The sequence below is a fragment of the Pipistrellus kuhlii genome, unplaced genomic scaffold, assembly GCF_014108245.1.
Source record: "Pipistrellus kuhlii isolate mPipKuh1 unplaced genomic scaffold, mPipKuh1.p scaffold_m20_p_8, whole genome shotgun sequence".
In the NCBI taxonomy this organism is placed as follows: domain Eukaryota; kingdom Metazoa; phylum Chordata; class Mammalia; order Chiroptera; family Vespertilionidae; genus Pipistrellus; species Pipistrellus kuhlii.
The window spans coordinates 26,155,267-26,178,149 of record NW_023425584.1 but is presented as its reverse complement, the minus strand read 5'-3'; the positions used below and the strand labels follow the sequence as shown (position 1 = coordinate 26,178,149).

The following is a 22,883-nucleotide window of genomic DNA, read 5'->3' as shown; positions in this document are numbered from 1 at the left end:
GGACGAGGCTATCCTTGGGGATACATGACCCTCTTTCTCTTACTACATCTCTGACGTCGGTGACACCTGAAGCCCGGCCTGGACAGGCCCTCCCGGGCTGGTCCTGGTGGAATCTGCCTGCGTGCCCAGCTCTTCCTCACCATTCATCCGCTTTCACCAGAAGGAGCCTCGGTGGGCTGGTGCCCACTGGGGCAGGGCAGAGAGTGTCTGGCTTCCTACTAATGCCTGCCACGTGTCTCACCCCGGAGATCAGGGCTTTCCTACCTACCCTTGCTCCTCGTTACCGCTGCTTAGCAGCCTTGGGGCAGAGGCCTGCCTGCCTGGGGTCTCGATTTTCCTCTCTGGGTGTGCAGAGGGGTGGACGGGATGACCTCCTGGGACACGCCGAGTCCTGTGACTGGGGACTGGTGGGGTTGCCTGGGGACAAAGATGCAGTGTGTGTACCGCCCCCAAGCTGGGGCGGGGCCGGCCCGGCCAGATGTGTGCCTCCCCCTGGAGCCACCAGCTGCTCCGCCGGCCGGCCGGCCGGGCTGGGCCTCCCGCCTCCTTTCTGGGGGTTGCTAGGCCAAGGCGAGCAGACAGGGAAGGAATGCTCGCGAGCCAGGGCTGATGAGGAAACTGCCACTCCGTTCCATCTGGAATGGCTCCTCCCCAAGCTCCTGGGCAAGCAGCCTGGCCGCTCATGCGCCTGGGGCCTGGGGCCTGGGCAGGACAGGTCTTTCCTGGGAAGGGTCGCACCTAATCTCAGTTCCAGCTTGTACCAGCCAGAGGGCCCTCCTGCAGGTCAGGCTGGAGCACAGCAGTGAGGCCTGAGTGGAGATAAGAGTGGGGTGGGGGCGGGGCGGGTGCCTGTGGTCTGAGAGTGAGAAGGAAGTGTGTGCTGTTGTGTGCACAAGCGTGTTCCCCACTCTTGCAGGCGAAGCTTGTCCTCTGGCGTCGTGTCCTGCCTGCCCCGTAGCAGCAGGAGGAGGAGGATACATGCTCCTTGAAATAAGGATTCTGAGCTCTGCTTGGCCAATCCTATTAGACAAAAGCAAACTGTTTCCTTTACCTGCAGGACCGAACAGAGCCTTGCGATCGTTGATGTGGTAGGAATAGCCAGTGAGAATCCAGGGGCAGCTTCCCACACTTGTTGGTCTACACCTTATGTGGGCCTACCCTTCAGAGGCCGGTGCAGCTCCTCTTCTCGACAGCTGGGTCAGGGAAGGAAGGTTCTGGAAGTAGAAGGCGACTTTATCATCTCCCCCTGCTTAATAAGCATCTCCAGCTCTCGGCCCAGGAAGGACTGCCTGCCTCCGTCAGGCCTCCCCGATCCTGGCGAGGCAGTTCTGGCTGAGCCACTTCGTGTATCACACCCATGGGCTAGTCAGTTCTCGTAAACCTCGTCTTCCTCGTCTATAAAATAGGATATTACTAGTCCCTACTTTGTAGGGTTCTTGTGAGTCTTAACTGGGATCATTCAGATTTCAAAACCCTACCGATGGGGGCGGGCTGGCACTTATTGACTGCCTGGCGGTTGTGAGGTATTGGCGTGGTGGTGGTGGAGGTGGAGGTGGAGGTGGTAATGATACAGGAGGAGGAAGAGGAGGAGGAGGTGGAGGAGGAGGAGGAAGAGGTGGTGATGGTGAAAGAGGAGGAGGAGGTGGAGGAGGAGGAGGAGGCGAAGGACGTGGTGGAGGAGGAGGTGGAGGAGGAGGAGGAGGAGGAGATGGAGGAGGAGGAGATGTTTACCGCTGTGTCCTCTTGCCCTGACAGAGTGAAGACACTTCCACGTGAAGAGCTGACCATGTGCCTGCCCTGAGCGCCGAGGCCCCCCAGGCATCGCTGTTGTGGGCGGCAGGGCCCAGCACTGGTCCGAGGACTCCCCTAGTCGGCAGGCTCCCCCAGCACCCGGGTCTGGGCCTCGGCCCCACCATGTCGAGCCTCAGCAGTGGCTCCCAGGACACCAGCGGCAGCAGCACCACCACCAATGGCGGCGGCGGCGGCGGCCCCAAGGCCGGCGTGGCCAGCAAGAGCGCGGGGGCGGCCCCCGCGGCCCCCGCCTCCGTGGCCGACGACGCGCCGCCCCCCGAGCGCCGGAACAAAAGCGGCATCATCAGCGAACCCCTCAACAAGAGCCTGCGCCGCTCCCGCCCCCTCTCCCACTACTCCTCCTCCTTCGGGGGCGGCGGGGGCGGCCTGATGGGCGGGGAGTCCGCCGAGAAGGCCGCGGCCGCCGCCTCCCTGTTGGCCAACGGGCACGACCTGGCCGCGGCCGTGGCCGTGGACAAAAGCAACCCTACCTCAAAGCACAAAAGCGGTGCTGTGGCCAGCCTGCTGAGCAAGGCCGAGCGGGCCACGGAGCTGGCGGCCGAAGGACAGCTGACGCTGCAGCAGTTCGCGCAGTCCACGGAGATGCTGAAGCGCGTGGTGCAGGAGCACCTGCCGCTGATGAGCGAGGCGGGCGCCGGCCTGCCCGACATGGAGGCCGTGGCGGGCGCCGACGCCCTCAACGGCCAGTCCGACTTCCCCTACCTGGGCACCTTCCCCATCAACCCGGGCCTGTTCATCATGACGCCGGCGGGCGTGTTCCTGGCGGAGAGCGCGCTGCACATGGCGGGCCTGGCCGAGTACCCCATGCAGGGCGAGCTGGCCTCCGCCATCGGCTCCGGCAAGAAGAAGCGGAAGCGCTGTGGCATGTGCCCGCCCTGCCGGCGGCGCATCAACTGCGAGCAGTGCAGCAGTTGTAGGAACCGAAAGACTGGCCACCAGATTTGCAAATTCAGAAAATGTGAGGAACTCAAAAAGAAGCCTTCCGCTGCTCTGGAGGTAACGGCGCCTTAGAGGGAGGTGTGCGGGCTCTCGTGTCTGTCTGGCAGCCCAAACCCGCCCCCAGCCCCACCTTCCCCGCCTGGGACTGGGCTCTGGGGTTCTAGGCCAGTCTTAGAGACACAGTTCACTGCCCCCCAAAATCGGAGCCACATCCTGACACATCCCGTCAGGTGGTAGTTTGCAAGGCAAGCATAAAGAACTCCAGGCAAGGGCCTCGCGTCCCCAGCCGCGCCCCTCCCCCAGGAGTTCCGGGTCAGGCATTGAGATTCCCATACACATCCCAACTTTCCAAGTTTCAGACACGCCCTAAAGCTTCCCGTCTGTGACCTAAGATCCTGGGACCCTCCCCTGTCCCGTGGACCCTGTGGCTTTAAGGTAACCCTATCGCTTGTCCCTTCAGAGCCTCGCCTTCCCCCCCAAGGCCACTCGAGGATAGAGCAGCTCCAGGGCTGGGAAGCCTGGAGAAACCCTGGTTCTAGGCGCCTCGCTGACATTTATTTGGGGTGCCTTGAGGCCCCAGGATCAGTCTGGTTGCACAGCTCATGACCAGGCGCCTACCTATGGGCCTGGAGTTAGGTGGTGAGCCTGGGGTGTGTGCAAGGCCTGTGCACTGTGGGATTGGCTTAAAGGAGGCCACATGGTGCCCATATTGCTCTCCCTCTGACTTGAGGCTAGGCCTGTCCCTGTGCCCCCAGCTGTGCCAGCCCAGCTGTGCTGCCAGGCCTGGGTACAAAAGCATCTTTTCTGCCTGCTGTCCCCACCCCTCTAGGAGTGGGCTTGATGCAAATGTCCAGAATGGTTGGAAAACAATAATGGCATCTCAGCCGTGGCTACCCACCCCCGGAGCCCCAAGTCTCATATATCTGCTCTCCTGCCCAGAGAAATACACCGTCCTGTATGCGCACACAGGCACCCACCCTCGTCTATTGTAAACACACACACACCCAGTGCACACAGACGTAGCCTCTTAATAAACACAGCAAGTATCCTCTTTCCCCACCACAGCGCCAAACACGCTACCCACTGTAGCAGAGCTCCAGGCGTACACCCATCTGCGTGTTCGGTGCACACGCTTACACGCTCATGCGACAGAAACCTGCACACGGCTCCCAGACGCACCGCAGCGCCTGGTGCTTGTGGCCTTTGGACCAGGGGAAGGGATGTTTCTGTCCGGAAGGAGGCTTTCTGGGCACAGTGGTTCAGGAGGCCTCAAGGTGCTCCAGGCCTCCAGCGACCCAGGGGGTCCAGGCGCCTCCTCTGGCCTGGCCAGGATGGCAGGCACTCCACCGGGTGGCTGCCTGTACGCTGTGCCCATCCCTCCACCATGAGACCGTCCACGGGGAACATCTTGGCACCAGGCCCGGCCGGACCCTGACTGAACTCTCTCCTTGTTTTTGTCTCCCGCCCCCCGCCAGAAGGTGATGCTTCCGACGGGAGCCGCCTTCCGGTGGTTTCAGTGACGGCGGCGGAAACCCAAAGCTGCCCTCTCCGTGCAATGTCACTGCTCGCGTGGTCTCCGGCAAGGGATTCGGGCGAAGACAAACGGATGCACCCATCTTTAGAACCAAAAATATTCTCTCACAGATTTCATTCCTGTTTTTATATATATATATTTTTTGTTGTCGTTTTAACATCTCCACGTCCCTAGTATAAAAAGAAAAAAAACATTTAACTGCTTTTTCGGAAGAAGAACAACAGCAACAACAACAACAACAACAAAAAAGAGAGGTAAAGACGAATCTATAAAGTACCGAGACTTCCTGGGCAAAGAATGGACAATCAGTTTCCTTCCTGTGTCGATGTCGATGTTGTCTGTGCAGGAGATGCAGTTTTGTGTAGAGAATGTAAATTTCTGTAACCTTTTGAAATCTAGTTACTAATAAGCACTACTGTAATTTAGCACAGTTTAACTCCACCCTCATTTAAACTTCCTTTGATTCTTTCTGACCATGAAATAGTGCATAGTTTGCCTGGAGAACCCACTCGCGTTGATAAAGAGAATGTTGATGGCGCCGTGTCGAAGCCCCTCTGTATCCATCTGCGTGGGCAGAGCTGCGGGGAGCTCGCTGAGAGGGAGGGAGAAGACTCCCCGCCCCCCGCGGGTGCCCAGGCCAGGCTGCTGCCCCCCCGCCCCCACAATAGGATCCCACACCCCCCCAACAATGATTTTGCAAAAAATGAAAAGTTCTGTTTGTTTATTCGTTGAGATCTGGGAGCCCATGTCTTCTCGATAGTTTTCTGATCATGATCCATGGCTACTTCCCTTAGAGAAAATAAGTCCCTTTTCCCCCAGCCTGGCCGATGGCGACAGAAGAAAGGGCTTCGCTGCGTGGTCCCCTGCCAGTGGGGGTGGTGCCCGGGGGGTCCCCCTCGGCCTGGGCCCTCTTGCCCACGGCCAGCTTCCTGCTGATGAACATGCTGTTTGTATTGTTTTAGGAAACCAGGCTGTTTTGTGAATAAAACGAATGCATGTTTGTGTCATGAAGCACTGCTGGCTCCTTGCTCTTGGGTTGGGGGGGGGGGGGGCGGCGGCTGCTGCTGGGCTGAGGGGAGGGGGGTTGTCCAGGATCACCTTGGGGAAGAAGAGGGATCACCCAGGGACGTGTAGAGGGGGATCTCTTGGGAAGTGAGGCCCTCTGGATACACAGCCAGCCTGAGGACAGGGTGGAAATGCTATTAATCTGGCAGCGGCTGGTACCAGGTAGAGCGCCTCCCTTACCTGATTGTACCCCTGCCTCAGAACCGGAACCTCTGGGGACTTGCATTCACCTGGGGCCACCTTCTCTATTCATCCAAAGTCAACAGCACCTGATCGGGGCAAAGCAGCCAGCAGGCCTGGGGGCGGGGCCTGAGCTGCCTGTTCAGGTTCTTATCTCTCCTCACTCGCAGAGACCTAGTGCTCCCCCAGCCACCGATGCGTGTCCCCAGGGTTCACAGCCAGCGCACACGCGCACACACGGACCCCACGCGCCCCTCGAGGCCTGAGGCCTGTTGGACTGGGGCCTGGGGTGTCCCTGGCTTTGTCTCGTCACTGCCCCACCCCCAGGAAATGTGTTGGCACAAGCTTGTCTGGACCTCAGAGGTCAGGTGGCGGGAAATCGCCCTCGGAGCCTCCTGGTCTAGGCCAGGGAGCCTGAACCAGAGGAGACTGTACACCCCCACCCCCCACCCTACACACCCCGGAGGCTGGCTGCAGGATAAGGCCCGTCATCCACCGGACAGGGAGGCATTCCTCCCGCCCAGCTGCCTGGAGCCCGGCTGAGACCGGCTGGACCTGAGGAAGGTCTCCCTGAGGAGGCTGGGCCTGGCCTCAGGGGGCGAGGGCTTTGGGGAGGATGGACGGAGGGCTTTGGGGAGGAAGGGAGGAGGGCTTTGGGGAGGATGGACGGAGGGCTTTGGGGAGGAGGGGAGGAGGGCTTTGGGGAGGAGGGCTTTGGGGAGGAGGGGAGGAGGGCTTTGGGGAGGAGGGCTTTGGGGAGGAGGGGAGGAGGGCTTTGGGGAGGATGGACGGAGGGCTTTGGGGAGGATGGGAGGAGGGCTTTGGGGAGGATGGGAGGAGGGCTTTGGGGAGGATGGACGGAGGGCTTTGGGGAGGAGGGGAGGATGGACGGAGGGCTTTGGGGAGGATGGACGGAGGGCTTTGGGGAGGATGGGAGGAGGGCTTTGGGGAGGATGGGAGGAGGGCTTTGGGGAGGATGGGAGGAGGGCTTTGGGGAGGAAGGGAGGAGGGTTTTGGGGAGGATGGACGGAGGGCTTTGGGGAGGATGGACGGAGGGCTTTGGGGAGGATGGGAGGAGGGCTTTGGGGAGGATGGGAGGAGGGCTTTGGGGAGGATGGGAGGAGGGCTTTGGGGAGGAAGGGAGGAGGGTTTTGGGGAGGATGGACGGAGGGCTTTGGGGAGGAAGGGAGGAGGGCTTTGGGGAGGATGGACGGAGGGCTTTGGGAGGATGGGAGGAGGGCTTTGGGGAGGAAGGGAGGAGGGCTTTGGGGAGGATGGACGGAGGGCTTTGGGAGGATGGGAGGAGGGCTTTGGGAGGATGGGAGGAGGGCTTTGGGGAGGATGGACGGAGGGTTTTGGGGAGGATGGACGGAGGGCTTTGGGGAGGAAGGGAGGAGAGCTTTGGGGAGGAAGGGAGGAGGGCTTTGGGGAGGAGGGGAGGAGGGCTTTGGGAAGGAGGGGAGGAGGGCTTTGGGGAGGAGGGGAGGAGGGCTTTGGGGAGGAGGGGAGGAGGGCTTTGGGGAGGATGGGAGGAGGGCTTTGGGAGGAAGGAAGGAGGGTTTTGGGGAGGAAGGGAGGAGGGCTTTGGGGAGGATGGGAGGAGGGCTTTGGGGAGGAAGGGAGGAGGGTTTTGGGGAGGAAGGGAGGAGGGCTTTGGGGAGGATGGGAGGAGGGTTTTGGGGAGGATGGGAGGAGGGCTTTGGGAGGAAGGAAGGAGGGTTTTGGGGAGGAAGGGAGGAGGGCTTTGGGGAGGATGGGAGGAGGGTTTTGGGGAGGATGGGAGGAGGGCTTTGGGGAGGAAGGAAGGAGATCTTTGGGGAGGAAGGGAGGAGGGCTTTGGGGAGGAGGGGAGGATGGACGGAGGGATTTGGGGAGGAAGGAAGGAGGGCTTTGGGGAGGATGGGAGGAGGGTTTTGGGGAGGATGGGAGGAGGGCTTCGGGGAGGAAGGGAGGAGGGTTTTGGGGAGGAAGGGAGGAGGGCTTTGGGGAGGATGGGAGGAGGGTTTTGGGGAGGATGGGAGGAGGGCTTTGGGGAGGATGTGAGGAGGGCTTTGGGAGGAGGGCTTTGGGGAGGATGGGAGGAGGGTTTTGGGGAGGATGGACGGAGGGCTTTGGGGAGGATGGGAGGAGGGTTTTGGGGAGGATGGGAGGAGGGCTTTGGGGAGGAGGGCTTTGGGGAGGTAGGAAGGAGGGCTTTGGGGAGGAAGGTAGGAGCTACTTGTGAAGCTGAGTGGGCCGAGCGGGGAGGGACATGGGACGGCTCTCTCGTTTCCGGGAGGGGAAAGCAGCCATGTTGGTTGGGGGCTCTGACCCTCAGCCCTCTCCCTTGTGCCACAAGCTCCTTCCAGCACCAGGAGCTGCAGCCTGGCCTGGCACAGCGGGGGAGGTGGGAGGCTGCTTTCAACTCCATCTCTGCCCGGGAAAAATTCCCTTTCATGTGGCTGCCTGTGATCTCTCCAGGCGGCTCTGCCGATGGGGGCGTCCAGCGGGGAGTAGAGGGAGGTGCTGCAGCGGGGGCACCCTCGCCCCTGCACAAGGCAAACCACCTCAGAACCTTGAAGGGATGGAGAGGATCCTCCTGGGGGGCAGGGGGTGGGGGGATGGGAAGCTGGCCAGCAGGGGGCACCAGGCTGGAGGCCCCTGCGTGCCCCCACCTGGCTGCTGGCAACACAAAAGCTGCAGATGGTCTCCGCCAGCCCTGAGGTGCGGGGTGGATGGCTCCTGTGCCAGCCCCAAGGGGGAGGGGGTGCCGTGACTCAGCCAGTCTGTACCTCGCAGTGTGCCAGCTTACAGCCCAGCCATAGCTCCCGGCCTCCCTCCACCCCCCCCAACACACACACACACACACACACACACACACACACTCTACAGAGAAGCCCTCGCCCTGAAGGCCCTCACCTCTTCCAACTTCAGCTGTCCGAGCTCTGCTTGTGGAAATGGCAGGTCAGCCCCAGGCAGGGGTGGGGATAGCTGTGAGGCTGAACACACGATGAATCCTCAGTTACCTCATCTGGGAAATGGGGACAATTAACAGTCTCTCTCCCTTACAGTGGCTTTCGGATGAAATGAGATCACTCTGGGGAAGGGCCTGGCTCATCTTAAGCGCTTGTTCAATGGCAGCTGGTGGTGGTATTTTATTTTTATTTAAAATGTTTAAATAAAACATTGACAACAGAGAGAGAGAGAGAGGGGCATCAATGTGGGAGAGAAACATCAGTCCAATCCCTCCTGTATCTACCCAGACCAGGGACTGAACCTGAAACCTGGGCATGTGCCCTGACCAGGAATCAAACTGGTGACCTGATGAACCGATCAATGCTCAAGCAACTGAGCCACACAGGCCAGGACTGATGTTATGAATTTAAAACTGTTGACCTAAATCTCACCAAGATGTCCCCCACCTTCCACCCAGGGTGTGTGTCTTCTCTAAAAACCTGCTATTCCACCTCCCACCTCCCCGCTTCCCCAGCAGGCCCCAGCCCTGCCTGCCTGCCGCTCCGGCTCCCTGTCTGAAGCTCTCCTGATGGTCTCTGACTCTTAGTGTCTCTGCACCTCCACGTCCCTCATGTTTCTCCATCTGTGTCAGGTACTTCCCTGCCTTTCCGTTACAGGTTCATCCCTGCTCCCCCTGAAGTATGCCTAGGGCCCCTCCCCGCTCTGCTACAGTGGGGAGCCTGGCCTCCTGGTGCCCCGGGAGCCTTCACCTGGGTGGCAGGGATGGTGTGGTAGGCTGGAGGGCACAAGGGGCTGGAGTCAAAAGCAGCCTCCATGCAGCCAAGTGGTGTGGTGTGTGTGTGTGTGTGTGTGTGTGTGAAAGAGAGAGACAGAGAGACAGAGAGACAGAGAGACAGAGAGACAGAGAGAGAGAGAGAGAGATGCTTCAAGGCCCTGATGACCATGTGAAGCCTGTGTGACACTGAGTGTGACACTGAGTGTGCCATGCCATGGGTCTATGACAGGGTGTGGTAAGCTATGATGTGAGACCTCTTGTGGCTGTGGGTTAGCAGATGATGTCAGCGGCCACACTTTGGGATATCCTGCGACGGTGCATGTGTGATCCCGTAACACCGTACAGTTCCGTAGCAGACCCAGTGTGATACCAGGCTCACAACTGTGTGTGTGCACTGAGTGGTTCTCTGTGTGGGACATCGGATATGCAGCAGGGATCCTGTATGGCAGACACGGGGTGACTCCATATGGTCGGTGACATGGTATCTGGGAGGCCGTCGGGGTGTGGCCCTCAGACGGACGTCAGCGGTTCTATATGACGGCGCGATGCCGGCCGGTGGCCCTGTGGCAGTGCCCTGGGTGTGTGCCGTGACATGGCGCGTCAGCGTGCACCTGTGGCCCTCCGTCACGCCGACACGCTGCGCCGTGTGTCTTTGTCTGCAGCGTTTCCTGGCGCGCTTCCCCGACAGCCATGCAATCTGGGGACAGCGCGGGGGCCCTGGCAGCCCCTCGCCCGCAACCTGGCTCTGAGGCCCGGGCTGGGAGGGAGAGCTGGCGTGGGGGCAGCAGGCACGGTTCCCACGGCCACCACGGCCCCGCTCCCGGCCCCACCGCAGGGCTTCAGCTCCACAGAATATCCTGGCAACTCCAGCCTCTTTGTTCTCTGTGTCCGCCAACGGCCGCCCCCACCGGCCTGCCCAGTGCCTGCCAGGCGCCCCCTCCTCCCCGCAGCGGCCGGGCTCGGCCTGACCTAGTCCCTCGCCGCCCTTGTTCCCCCCTCCCTGCCTGGGGCCCCCTGAACCTGACGCAACGCTCCACACTGGGCCTTTGAACCTCTGCAGCGAGCTTGCTGTGGCCGGTCATGTTGTGCAGGAAGGAGGATGCAGGAGAGCCGCAGTGCTCCGGGTAATTACGGGCCAGGAGCTCAGCTCTCTTGTGCGGGTACGTCTCAGCCCAAGGCTAGCTGAAGGCTGCCTTCGGCCTGGGATAGTTTCAGTCTCGTGGAGTAAGTTTGCTTCTTTGGCTCCAGAACGTCGTCGGGATGGGAGTTGCTCCGTATTTTATAGGCGAGAAACCGGAGCCCAGAGAGAGTAGGTGACATGCCGGGTCACAGAGCAGGATGGGAGCAGGGTCCTGATTAGAACGTGGCTCTTGGCTGTCAGCCCCCTGCACCAGACTCGGCTGCTTTGGAAGAATCCGCTTCCTCAATGGACAGGAAAGGGCGTCTGGGAATGTGGACACATCGGTCCTCTTTATTTCTCGGTCACCTGGTCCCCACGTGTCAAAGTCGCGGGGTGTGTGTGTGTGTGTGTGTGTGTGTGTACACGCACGCATGCACACGCTTGCTCCTCTGCCCTTGCTGGCTGACCTTGGCCCAAAGCCCTTGCCTCTCTGCTCCCAAGAAAGAAGGGCCCGAGGTTGTGGGAAGGGGTGGGGCCCGGGCAGGGTGCTTTGCCGAACAAGGTCTCCTGACGGTGCCAAGACGCTCAGCGTCTCTAATAGGGACACGGGGGCTGGGGGCTCCGTGGGATGGCTTCTGGCTCCAGGCTCCAGCCTTTATTCCCAGGCTGAGCCCGGCTCCGCTGTCACAAAGAGGGAGGTGGTAATGGCCGCACGACGCTGCTGTAGTCAAGGCCGCTTCAGCCTGACCTGATTGCAGCATCAGCTCCCACTCCCTCCCAGGTGCCAGAGCCGGATGGATGGATGGAGGTCATTGTGCAGCCCGCCCCAGCCCCCCACGGCCCACCCGAACCCTTTGCTGACAGGCGCTGCTGACAACAGCCGCGGTGGGGGAGGACGGCCGGCCGAGGCGGGGGAGGGCCGGGCAGGCACCGCATGTGAATAATACAGACCTTGGCCCGGCACCCCGCAGGCAGGCGGTGGCACAGAGAGGCCCTGCTGTCCCACCAAGGTCACACAGCCCTCCGTCCAGGGAGTTATGTCCCAGCGGCCCACAGCCCCGAGGGCCCCGCGGGGGCTCTGGCTGCCACTGCGTGGAGCTGGCCTGGGAACGTGGAGGGGGTGCGGGGGGGGGGTCCCCTGAGGCCACCGGCCCAGCTGCCAGAGCGGACACTTTCATCTTTTCGCCTGTCGACCTGCCATCCCTCAGCGGCATTAAATTCCCCTCCTGCCAGAGAACAAGGGCTGCCTCAGATTCCAGGCAGCAGGGCGTGAAGATGGGGCGGGGCCAGGGGCGGGGCGCCGGGCCCTCCAGGTCCGGCCTGTGCAGAGCTCCTGCGTGCGCTGGGGGCAGGGACTTCGCTGTGGGTTCTGATGCCCAGCTCCCCGGGTCGGATGCAGCCTCTTTCCTGCCGCCTTTTCCTGACGGATGCCTTCCTTCCCCTTCAGGTGCTCCCTCCTCAGGAGCCTTCGCAAGCCTCGCAGGCCAGGCCTGCGGTCCCTGTGCTCCCCGTCACCGCACTGTCACCCTGGGAGGCATCGCCTGGCTTCAGGGTGTGGCCTACAGCACGGGCACCGGGGAACCTCTGTGGACTGGACACACACCTCCGCTCCTCTTTCTGGGCGTTTCTCCCCTCGTGCATTTCCAGTTCTAACCGGAGTGCTGTCCACTGGGAAGGGGAAACTTACAAGAAAGAGCCCCTTTCCTCAGCCCGTCGCTCCCCGAATCCTCACAGCCAGTTACCCCATTTTACAGGTGAGGAAGCTGAGGTTCAGAGAGTTAGATGTAAACATGCACAAGGCCCCACAGCCGCGCTCCTCTGTTTTCAGAAGCTTTTAAACACCTGGTTGTGCTCCAGGCTTTGACTGGGAGGAACCCCCACCCTGACCCCCACCCCACTCGCTGCTTGTGGTCCTGCCCAGACGTGGAAACAGGGTCAAACATGACTTCCTTTAACTTTTCTGCACTTTCTGACTTTTTTTCCCCCCAGTGAACATACTGCTTCACAAATCAGAAAACCCGCCCTCGCTGGCTTGGCTCAGTGGATCTAGCACTGGCCTGTGGACTGAAGGGTCCCAGGTTTGATTCCAGCCAAGGGCACATGCTTGATCCCGGGTAGGGGGCGTGCAGGAAGCAGCCCATCAATGATTCTCTCTCATCATTGATGTTTCTATCTCTCTCCCAACCCCTTCCTCTCTGGAATCAATAAACAAACGAACAAACAAACAATAAAGCCCAAATGTTCCTAAGCCCAGAAAGGTTTGGAGACAAAGAGGACTGTGGAGTGAAGGTAGGTGGTGGTGAGATAATGAAATGACAGGTTTGGGGTATTTGGGTGCAGCTTGATTCTAAAGAGGCCTCCCCTCCAGCTTCCTGGGGTCTTTCTACCGCACTCCCCGCCCCCCCCCCCCCTCAGGCCTGCCCCGGAGGGCGCACCGCCGGGGCCTGAGGTGGGGCTGTGTCACAGTGGGATCCACAGGCAGCTGCTGGGGTCCTGGAGGAGGGGCGTTGAGAGTGAGGGCAAGGGTGGTGACCGCTGTTGATAAGGCAACAGAGCCTTCGGTAGCCAGGACACTGAAGCCATGGAAACCGGGCCAAGGTGTGAGGCTGGCTCAGCTGCTTCCCCCAGGTGGCTGCCTCCCAGGCCTGGCGGGGGCCCAGCAAGACAGGTCCACCCACTCCCTGACCTCCTGCCAGGCGCGGGCAGGCGGCTGGGCAGGCTTGATGTCACCCCGGCTCACTTTCCCCGGGGCCAAGCTGGGGTCAACCTTTGGATGGGAGAGGGGAGAGCTGAGGACAGAGGCAGGGATCCCAAGGCTCCCTGACCCCGTTCAGCCCCGCCCACCCGCTCCCGCCGCCCTTCTTCCATACAAATATGTGTACATTATTTACCTTAAGCATTTTGATAAATCATAATAGCAGAGACATCTGCTGTCAAAACTGCAAACTGCATTTGGGGCTCAGCTGGCGACCAGGGCTTGAGGCCAACAGGGGTGCGAGGTCTCTGATGGCCTGGGGGGGGATATGGACGACCCCCCGCCCCCCACCCTTCACCTAGGGCTGGGCCTTGCAGGGGACCCAGGCCCCACCCTTTGGGACCCCTCCTCTCCAGCTGCCAACCACAAAACCTTCCCAAGGAAGCCCCCCTCCCCACCGTGTTTCTTCCTTCCTGCCTCCCTCTGCCTCAGAATTAATGCAGCCGTGACAGCGGCTGTGAGAAGTCCCCGAGCGGAGATTAACTCCCCGGGCAGTGCGGGCGGGGCTGACCATGGGAGGCTGAGGAGTGGGGGGCTGACGCACAGGCCTCACAAGATTAATCACCCTGCAGCCAGCCTCATCACGAGCCTGCCCTGCCTCCCGCAGCCCCCAGGCCCCCGGCCCAATTGGTGGGAGGATTTTGGGAACCGAGACTGAGTTACTTTCTCATTTTCTCTCCGGTTCCTGGCCTCTCAGGGACCCAGAAGGCCAAGCAGCAATCCTGTGGCTTCTTTCCCTTTTCCTGTTGCCATGCTGGCTCGCAGCTCAGCTCCGGAAGGGGGAGGCTCTTCCCCTTGCCTGCGTACCTACCTCCTGCTGGTCCTCCTGGTCCCACTGGCCTGCTAGTGCCCCAAAGCAGAGCTGGGGGTTGGGGAAGTCAAGGAAGAGCGTGGCGGATCTGTTGGCTCTAGGGCTGATGGGCCTGCTGCCCAGCCAGCGCCCTCTCCCCATTATGGCGGGCCTGTGCAGGTGGTGGAGAGAGGGGACCCTGGGTAGATAGAGTCAGGATGCTGGTTGATGAAGCTCTGGGATCGAGGATCTGTGTACTGGCCTTTCTCAGCCAGTCACCTACTTACAGTCTCTGAGGGGGTGTAGCTAACGGGACTGAGGTTGGACACGGAGTAAAGTTCCCTGGGAGAACAGGGCCTGAGGGGGGGTGAGCTGTGGCTGGAGTTGGCCTTGACTCTGCCAGTCTGACTGGAGAACCCTCTCCTGGGCACCTCCTGCCTGGGGGCCCCCGGCTCAGGAGCTCTGCTCGGGTCACCCCGGACCAAGTCTCCTGTTGACGTGCTGGTCCTCCCAGCTAGAAGGTGAGCTCCGAAGGGGAGGAGACCGTCCACCTGGTATGTTAGGTGTTTACCATGAAATACACGGGTGAATTAGAGGCAGAGGACGTCGGTTGGCCCTCTGTGTATAAGGAGCTGGAGAAAGAAACTGCTGGGTGTGAACTTGAGGATTCCAAATGCAGTGCCGCAGGCTGGGCACGGCCAAGAAGGGGCCGCGAGAGGAAAGGGCCTGCAGCTGGGAGCCCGGCTGACCCTCACAGGCGGTGTGGCGCTCTACAAGAGGCTTCCTTCTCAGCCCCTTGGTTTTTACTCATCAGCAAGTCACATCACTTCCCAGCGATGCTTTGAGGGCAGCATGGGAAGTCCCATGTGAAAGGTCCTTGTGAACTCTTAAGCCTTGTGCTCCTTGATGAGCAATGGATCTGGGTGGATCGGAAGAGCTAAGAAGGCTTCTTGAAGCAGGTGTGGGTGGAGCTACGCTCACCCAGGCGACCTGGAGGCTGGTACTTCAGGGACAGCAAGACCATCCTGGAGGGAGCTCAGAGGACTGTGGCGTCAACCTCAAGCTCCAGGATAAGTGCCATATTTTGTCTTGGGGACAGAGGGGACCAATGATGGCTCTGGAACCTGGGCAGCTTTTTGAGGGACTCAAGTCTGGAGTAACGCCTTCAGTCAACATGGGCGTGTGGACAAGCTCCCAGCCCCACTCTGGCCCTGGAGGCTGGAGTGGGAAGCCGGAAGGAGGCCTGGATCCCTGCCGTGTCCCCGTGCAGAGGAACTACAACGTATTCTGTGTTAGAAAGTGGAGACTAGGCTTGATAAGAAGTGACCTGTCAGTTTTAGGGCCTTGATCCTTCATTATAGATAGGATGGGGAATTCGATTTATAAAAAGGCCAGGCTGGCCGAAACCGGTTTGGCTCAGTGGTAGAGCGTCGGTCTGAGTACTGAAAGGTCCCGGGTTCGATTCCGGTCAAGGGTATGTACATTGGTTGCGGGCACATCCCCAGTAGGGGGTGTGCAAGAGGCAGCTGGTCGATGTTTCTCTCTCATTGACATTTCTAGCTCTCTATCCCTCTCTCCTTCTCTCTGTAAAAAAATTAATAAAATATATTTTAAAAAAGGCCAGGCTGGTTGAAGGCTTCTGGACCCATTCACTTCCTAGAGATGGGGATAAGGGACATCCAGGCCCACCTCTTACCCTTCTGCTCCCTAGCCTAGAAGCTGCAGAGTCCTGGGCCAGGAAGCAAGGGTCTAGGCTTTCCATTCAAACTCCATGCCCTCCCTGGCTTCGTGATCACATGACCAAAGGATAGCCAGCCCTTGTTATGCCTAGCTTTCCCCGTCATTGTAATGGAGTCCCTTCCACGTCAGTCAGCCAAAGTTTGAGGCTTTTCCTTGGCGTTCAGGCCTCAGGAGGACGCTGTAATTTTGGGGTCCTTCACTCAGGCCTCTTCGCCACCTGTGTGCTGAGCCCCCTCCCTTCTCCTGCTTTGCCACCCACACCCCCCTCACCCCTGACCCTGTGGCCAGTTGCCTCTGCTGTTGTCATGGGAACCTCACAGTTCTGATCCTGTGGTACAAGAGAGAACTGGCCTGGTGCTTCTAGCAGGGGAAGCCGAGGATAGCAGAGGGTGAGATCCTGCCAGCTTGACTTGGTGAAGGGGATACTGGAAAGATGACCCGGATGGAGTGTGCTGGGGTGCAGGGTCTCAAGGCCTGGCCCCTCCCAGTCCCTGAGGTAGCTACCCTTTTCCAGGCTGGCCTCCCACTCCCCCCAAATCAGCTGATGGTGGTAGGAAGGGGTGGTGGGGACCTTCCCATTTCCCACACTGCCAATGGTTGCTCAGAACCCTGAGCTCAGCTCATTCTCGAGGCTAAAAATACCAGGGAGGCGGCAATGGCAGCTCCCCTGACACCTGTCCACCACCCCCTACTGGCAGTGCGCGCACACACACACACACACACACACACACACACCAGTCTGAGCCAGATGCTGAGGTGTAGCTTATTCCACACAGTACTATGGTCCATGGAGTTGCCTCAAGTCCAGCCCCTATGTGAAATCCAGATCTGGGTGCCACTTCCACCTCTGACCCCAATTCGCTCTGTGATCCTGGGGTAGTCCTTTGTCCTCTCTGGGCCTTGGTTTCCCTTCTTGTGTAATGAGGGAGTTACAAGGAATGGAGTAGATGGTCAAGCCCTGGCCACCCCATCTCGCTGTACTACCACAGCAGTCCTGGCAGCACCCTGGAGGATGCGCTGGGTCACAGCCCCCTTTCCCAGATAAGCTCTAAGGCTAGAGAGGTAAGGATGGCTTAAGGGGGGGCTAATCAGGTCTTTGGTTTCAGGGTGGCCCTCTAGTCTCGCAGTGGCAAGTTGAGTTTCTGGGACCCCAATTTGTTGAAAAATAAGTCTGAGCCTCCACCGTAGGGCAGGGATTAGCACCCTCAAGTCTCAGAGGAGTTCCCGGTACTGAGAGGATCCTGGGACTGGGGAGCACTCTACCCTGCCTCCCCCTGGGGTCTGGCTGAGGCTTGAGGTGAGGGTCCACTTGCCCACCTAGGGTTTGGTGAGGTGCAGGTGAGGGCTCACATTGTCCATCTGCCCCAGGCCTGGCTGGGCTGTGGAGTCGCCGTCTGTACCACTCACCCTCTTGGGCCTGACCAAGGCGGAGGCAGCCTGCCCTGACCTGGCAGAGGCTGAGCAGAGGGTCCACACTGCTCATAAGACGCGGAGGTGGAGGTCCGAGTCCACTCTGCCCTCTTGCCCTGGGCCTGTGGCTTCTTTGTAGCAGCTCAGCTTCGATTTCATTTTGGGTTTCTTACTCTCTCTTCTCTCTTGAAAACCAGAATGTTCGCTCATCTGCTCTGCTCAGTCTCATCTGGGCACCCATGTGGGGAGGAAAGATGGGTGCCCTGCTATTTCCAGGACCCTCCTGGGGCCCACGGAATCTGCCATGGAAACCACAGCCGTTGGGCACGGAGAGGCTTGGAAATCCAGACCCAGATCGCAGGGATCCCTAGGGGGTCAAATGCTGTAAAGCCCACGTCAGTGAGTTCCCTTCCTCCCCACTGGCCCTGTCACCCAGTTCTTCTACATCCTGACACCTGCAGGGCACACCCGTCCCCACTGATCCAAGGTCTCAAGGTTTAAAACTGGTGTCTGCAGGGCCAGCGCATACATTTTCTGAACGGGGGTGGGGGATGTTGGGGGGGCAACCCCGCAGTGCATAGAGTGGCCTGGAGTCACGCACCCTAAGTGTGCAATGCCAGTTCTTCCCTTCATTTACTATGTGAGCCTGGGCAGACACTTTATCTTCCTGGGTCTGTTTGTCCATCTGCAGAACAGGTATTAATAGTACCTGTCCATAAGGATTAGTGCAAGAATTAAAGGAGATGCTCCCATAGAGTGTCTGGCCAAGCAAGCACTCAATAATCATTCTTTATGGAGGCTGGCACTCTCCCCAGCTGAAAGGGTTCTGGGACATTTATTTATTAGTTATGTCAGGGTCCTGAGTTACGTGGGCTGCTGGGTCTCAGGGCCTGAGGCCCCAGCTGGGGTCCCCCACTCTGAACCAGAGGCCCCCAAAAGAGAAGCATCGGTCATTAACTTTGTAAACATATTTTTAGCCCATATGAATGGATGCTCTTAGGTAAAACATTAATAAGCTGCATCACATTGGTGGGGAAAATTAAATGTAAATTAGATAATTAAAAATGAAGCTGATGCCCACTGCTTGGTGCGATTACCTCTTATTAGAAGTTATGAGAGGGGGACCGGGGTGAAGTGGGAGGCTGGTAGTGTGGTTCCAATGAAGGTGGGGGCTGCAAGAGATCACCTGCTAGAGCCCAGTTTGGTCCTTTTTAAATTTTATTTATTGATTTAGAGCCTGAGAGAGGGAAGGAGAAATGAGAGAGAGAGATTTGTTGTCCCACCTATTTGTGCATTCATTGGTTGACTCTTATATGTGCCCTGAACAGGAATCAAACCCACAACCTTGGTGCATAGCGATGATGCTCCAACCAACTCAGCTACCCTGAACCAACGGAGCTGCCCTGCAAGGGCCCGGTTGGACCTTTAGAAGATTCAGTTGCAGAGGGTGTTCCTGCGTGGAGCCCGGAGAGCTCTGGGTGCTGGGACCAGAGTCCTGGGTGTGGGCTGAGGTTCTGCCACTTGTGGGTCTCTGGGTCAGTGATTTCCCCTCACCGAGCCTCAGTGTTTCCTCATTTGTAAAAGAGTGAAAATAACGTACTTCACAGGACTGAGGCAGAGATTCTATGAGATCATGTCTATAAAGTACCCCGCCTTTGGCTTGGCACATAGTAGGTGTTCATTAAATAGTTGCGATCACTACGGTAGTAATATCATCGCCGTCGTTGTTGTGATTGAGTACCTCCTTGCGGCCCGCCCGGCTTGGGCCCAGGATGTTACAGACAAAAGTTTCTCCCTATGCCATCCCTGTTAGCACGTGGGGCAGGCACTTTATTCCCGCTGAATCAGAAGAGGAAAGCAAGGCTCCATCCAGGGGAATCAGTGGCCCAAGGTCACCCATCCTGTGAAGCAGGTGGCACTGTTTGTTATTCCAAGGTCACAGAGGAGCCTACCCTCCACAGCTTCCCAAACAGCGCGGGGTACATGGCCTCCTTTCTCTTTCCTGCACCTGCCCTGCTCCCGGCCCTGTGCTGGGGGTGGGGACCCAGAGGTGAGTCACTGTGGAGGGAGAGAGGCGGCCGGAGGGGTTTAGTCCCAGTGAAGTGATCTAACCCGAGCAGGAGACCAGAGACCAGACCGGCCTGGGGAGGGGCCTCCTCTGGGGACTCCCCAGGGGGGTGCCATCCAGTTCAGCATTAAAGGGGATCGGTAGAGGCCGGAGGATGGGCCAGGCAGGTAGCTGGGCCCGGCGGAGCGAAGGCAGGGCGCTGGGAAGCCGCGGCCCGGCCTGCGGTGGGCCGTGCAGGGTGCACGATGAGGGGGTGGGAGCGCGGAGCGGGTGAGTCACCGCTCCGGGGCCGGGCAGGCGGCGGCGGCGGAGCGGGGGGCGCATTCCTGGCTGGCAGGGCGGCCGGCACTAATGTCTTTCCCACATGGCCCCGAATTCCCGGCTCGGCACGATCACACGGGCAAGACGCTCCCGCGGCCACCCCCGCCCCAGCTGCCTGCTTCCCACAGAGCCGGGAGGGGGGCGCGGGGGGCGGATGGAGCCTGCGGACCGGCCCCTCCCGGGCGCGGCGGGGGCTGCGGCGCGGCCTCCGCCCAGGGCGCCCCGCTCCGGGAGGGGCTGCGGCCGGGGCGGTTTCGGGGAGCATGAGAACAGGGCCGGGCTGTGCAGCAGGGGCAGGAGGGAGGCCGGAGCGGCCATGGATCCTCGGCCACGTCCCCGCTTCCCCTGCCCCCAGGCCCCCGCCCCCGCCCTGGGTCGGGCCGAGTGGGCTGCGCGGTTGGAGGCGCCGCGGCCCGATGGGCGGCGGGTCACCCGCCATCGGCGGCCTCGGATCCGCCGCCCTGCGCGCCGCCCCCTGACCCCTGGGCCCCGGCTGGGTGGGGGATTATCTGAGGCTGCAGGGCATCCGGTGGGAGGCCGGGGCGGGGGTTCCCGGAAGAGGCCACACCCGGCCCCTAATTCCTTGGGGCGGAGGACAGCCCCGGCCCAGACGAGGGGACTGGGAGCCGCCTCTCTCCCACGCAGCCCCTGTCGCCGGGCCAGGCCCCTGGGGGGAAACTGAGGCTGCGAGGGCGGCCCACCCAGGGCTCCGTCTGCTGCGGGGAGTTGGCGGTCGTCCCTCCCAGCTGGGCTCAGAGGCGCTAATGAGAGTTAAATGTGGGGCGTGAGTCAGCGCCGAGCGAGCGGGGGCTGGAACCACCCCCAGATGTGGATGCTGGGTGGAATGGAGGGTTGACCAAACTTCTCAGCCTCCCTCGGCTCCCTCGTGCTTCATACCCTACCTACCACTTTGCAGAGTGGGGCATGGGCTCCTGGCTTAGCACACTTAGGCCCACCTCCCTCAAATGTCTGGCTGCCTGGCGGGGGGGCCGGGGGCTATGGAACCACAGGGGGATTCTAGATTTAGGGGACCCAGTACCCCAGAAATTGGGGGACGAACCAACACACCTGTTATTGTCGAGTGCCTGTGAGTCCTGGGGTATGGCGATGTGTCCTGGGAGGGGGCGGGGTGGGCAAAGAGCCCAGGCCACCCGGAAGGGTCCCCGCACCCCTGCCGCCCATCTGGCCTCGTTCAGACCACCAAGCGCTGACCACACAGGGTGCTGTCCTCCCCCCCAGTCCTGACCTCCGGCCCGCACAGGGACTTCAGTCTGCAGGCCTCATGTTCACATGTGTGTATACGCGTGCGTGCCCCCTATGGCTAGGTCGATTTCGCCCGGTGTGCATTTGTGCCCGAATGGGCAGGCATCTGTGTGTGTGTGTTGGGCCGTCTGTGTGGCTCTCGGTGTGGCAGGGGGCTTGAGAGGGTATGTGGGTATCTGCATGTGTGTGTCTGTGTGTCTCCTTGATGCTCTGGGTGGGTCTTTCTGTGTGACTGACTCTGAGTGTTTGTGTCATTCAAGCCTCATCCACAGGATCCCTGGCTCCTCCTGGAGCACCCTGTCTCCGTCACCACCAGGAGCCACAGGGCCGGGAAGTGGGTCTGGAAAGGAGCTGTGGGGAGATGCCGTGCCCGCGGTTCCCAGAATGTAACGGCCTGGCTGGGTGGGCAGCACCAGGGGGTGGGCGTGGGCAGCCACAGGAGAGCAGAAAAAGGGGATGGGGAGGGCCCTTGTTCAGGAGTCCCCTCCCTGCTCCCTCAGCTCCTAGCTCAACGCCTCCTGGCAGGAGCTTATTTGCATGGTATTTACATTTCATTTGCATCTCGTTCAATTAAAAACCTGACCAGCTCCCGCCTGCCTGGCGCTGCCTGCCCAGCCTGGTGAAAACATTGGTTGGGCATTGCCTGCTGCCTTCGCTACCCCCCACGGATTGACTGATATGGGAGGGGTCCTCCCCTCAGTGAGATCATCGGAGTCACCCACCCTAGAGAGTGCTGGAAGTGCAAATGGAGAAACTGAGGTAGGCCCGGAAAGAGCTTTGAGGAGCTACAGGCTAAGGGCCAGTCTTGGACAGGGCTAGAACAGCAGTAAGAGCCACCCCTTTATGGAAGAGTCACCGGGCCAGTAGTAGATGTGGTGTCTCATTTGAACTTCGCTATACCTTGAGGCCTTGTACTATCCCCATTTTACAGATGAGGAAACCACGGCTGAACAGGGCAAGCCCAAGGTCACTCAGCTGACCCCCGAATCAAATCTCTGTCAATGTGACTTCCAAAGTCCGTTCTCCAAACTCTGAGCATGACTGCCCAAAGCGTGCTTCCCTCCTCCTCCCCATGGCGTGAGTACTGCGGCAGCATTCGCCCTTCCCTGGGGCTGGCCTGATGTTCTCTTGCTTCCCTGCACTGACGGCCATGCCCATGCCCGTCCCTGCTACGGGGTGGAACACTCTCCCTGTGGAAGTCCTTCCTGGCACGGGGCCACAGTCTTCTCCATTGCCTTCCTGACAGTCAGAGCTGGTGACTTTGTAAAAGCCAATTAAGGACCCTGATAATGAGACAAACTCTAGGGGAAACTTCTAACTGGCCCAAGGGTGAAGGGTGGGCAGAGAGATCAGGTAGGTCTATGGAGCGAACCAGGGTAGGGAAACCTCCAGGCCTTCCTGTGCTGGGCCAGGGGCCTTTCTGGAGCCCCCTCTGTGTTGCCAGAGCTGATCTGATGGACCTCATCTACATGGGTGGGAACTCTTGGATTTGGGGACATTAGGGGTCCTTAGGCTGCCCAACGATCATCCGGGGCTCACAATCCAGCACTGGAACTGGGAAGCCTTGGTGCTGACACACCTCCTCCCCTTCCCCCTTCTCCCACCACCTTAAGGGCTCTAGGCGGATACTATCAATGTCTGGCCAATCAGATTAGTTCAGAGATGGACATGTTACCTGGCCTGGCCAATCAGGTTGAATCCAGGGCTTTGGGTGGTCTCTGATGTGGTAGCCACCACCACTGGGGGAGAGCTATCCATGGAGGAAACCAGCAGAGGGAAACTGATCCTGTACTTGAAGCCAAACACTCTTCCCTGTGAGCCTCAGAATGAACCAATATGTTCCATTTCAGCTTAAGCCAGTGTGTTGGGTTTCTTTCACTTGCAACCTGGAGTTCTGCCTTGCTCATTTTTGCCTCCAAGCCTTTGCCCATGCAGTTCTCCGCCTGGAACACCCTCCTCTTGCCCTCTCCAGACCGTTGATACTTGTGTTCAGAAGTCCAACTCACCTCTTCTCTAGGCAGCTCACTTCCGTTCTGTCCCCCATCCCTCCTGGCCCCACTCACTCGGGAGTGTTACCTGGAGCTTCTGACCCCCAGCGTGGTGCCCAGGGTCTATGCCCAGAACTGCTTTGTTAATTCCCTTTTCCATGGCTTTCC

The 22,883-nt window shown here is 59.8% G+C and overlaps 1 protein-coding gene and 1 long non-coding RNA gene across 7 annotated transcripts in view; one reads left to right on the top strand and one right to left on the bottom strand.

The window, feature by feature from the left end:
• Positions 1-5,296, top strand: part of CXXC5 (CXXC finger protein 5) — a 33,388-nt gene extending 28,092 nt beyond the window's left edge. For all 6 annotated transcript variants that reach the window (XM_036424902.2, XM_036424899.2, XM_036424901.2 and 3 more), the window contains exons 2-3: positions 1,756-2,808; positions 4,227-5,296. In XM_036424902.2, the coding sequence (XP_036280795.1) occupies positions 1,915-2,808; positions 4,227-4,271 (939 nt within the window). In that variant the 5' untranslated portion in view covers positions 1,756-1,914 and the 3' untranslated portion in view covers positions 4,272-5,296. The remainder of the gene's footprint in view (positions 1-1,755; positions 2,809-4,226) is intronic.
• On the bottom strand, positions 2,773-20,096 carry LOC123651741. The gene is made up of 3 exons (XR_006740621.1): positions 20,085-20,096; positions 19,213-19,228; positions 2,773-2,890 (listed from the first exon to the last, which is right to left on the bottom strand). It is a non-coding gene; the product is annotated as an uncharacterized LOC123651741 (long non-coding RNA).
• Between the last annotated feature and the right edge of the window lie 2,787 nt (positions 20,097-22,883).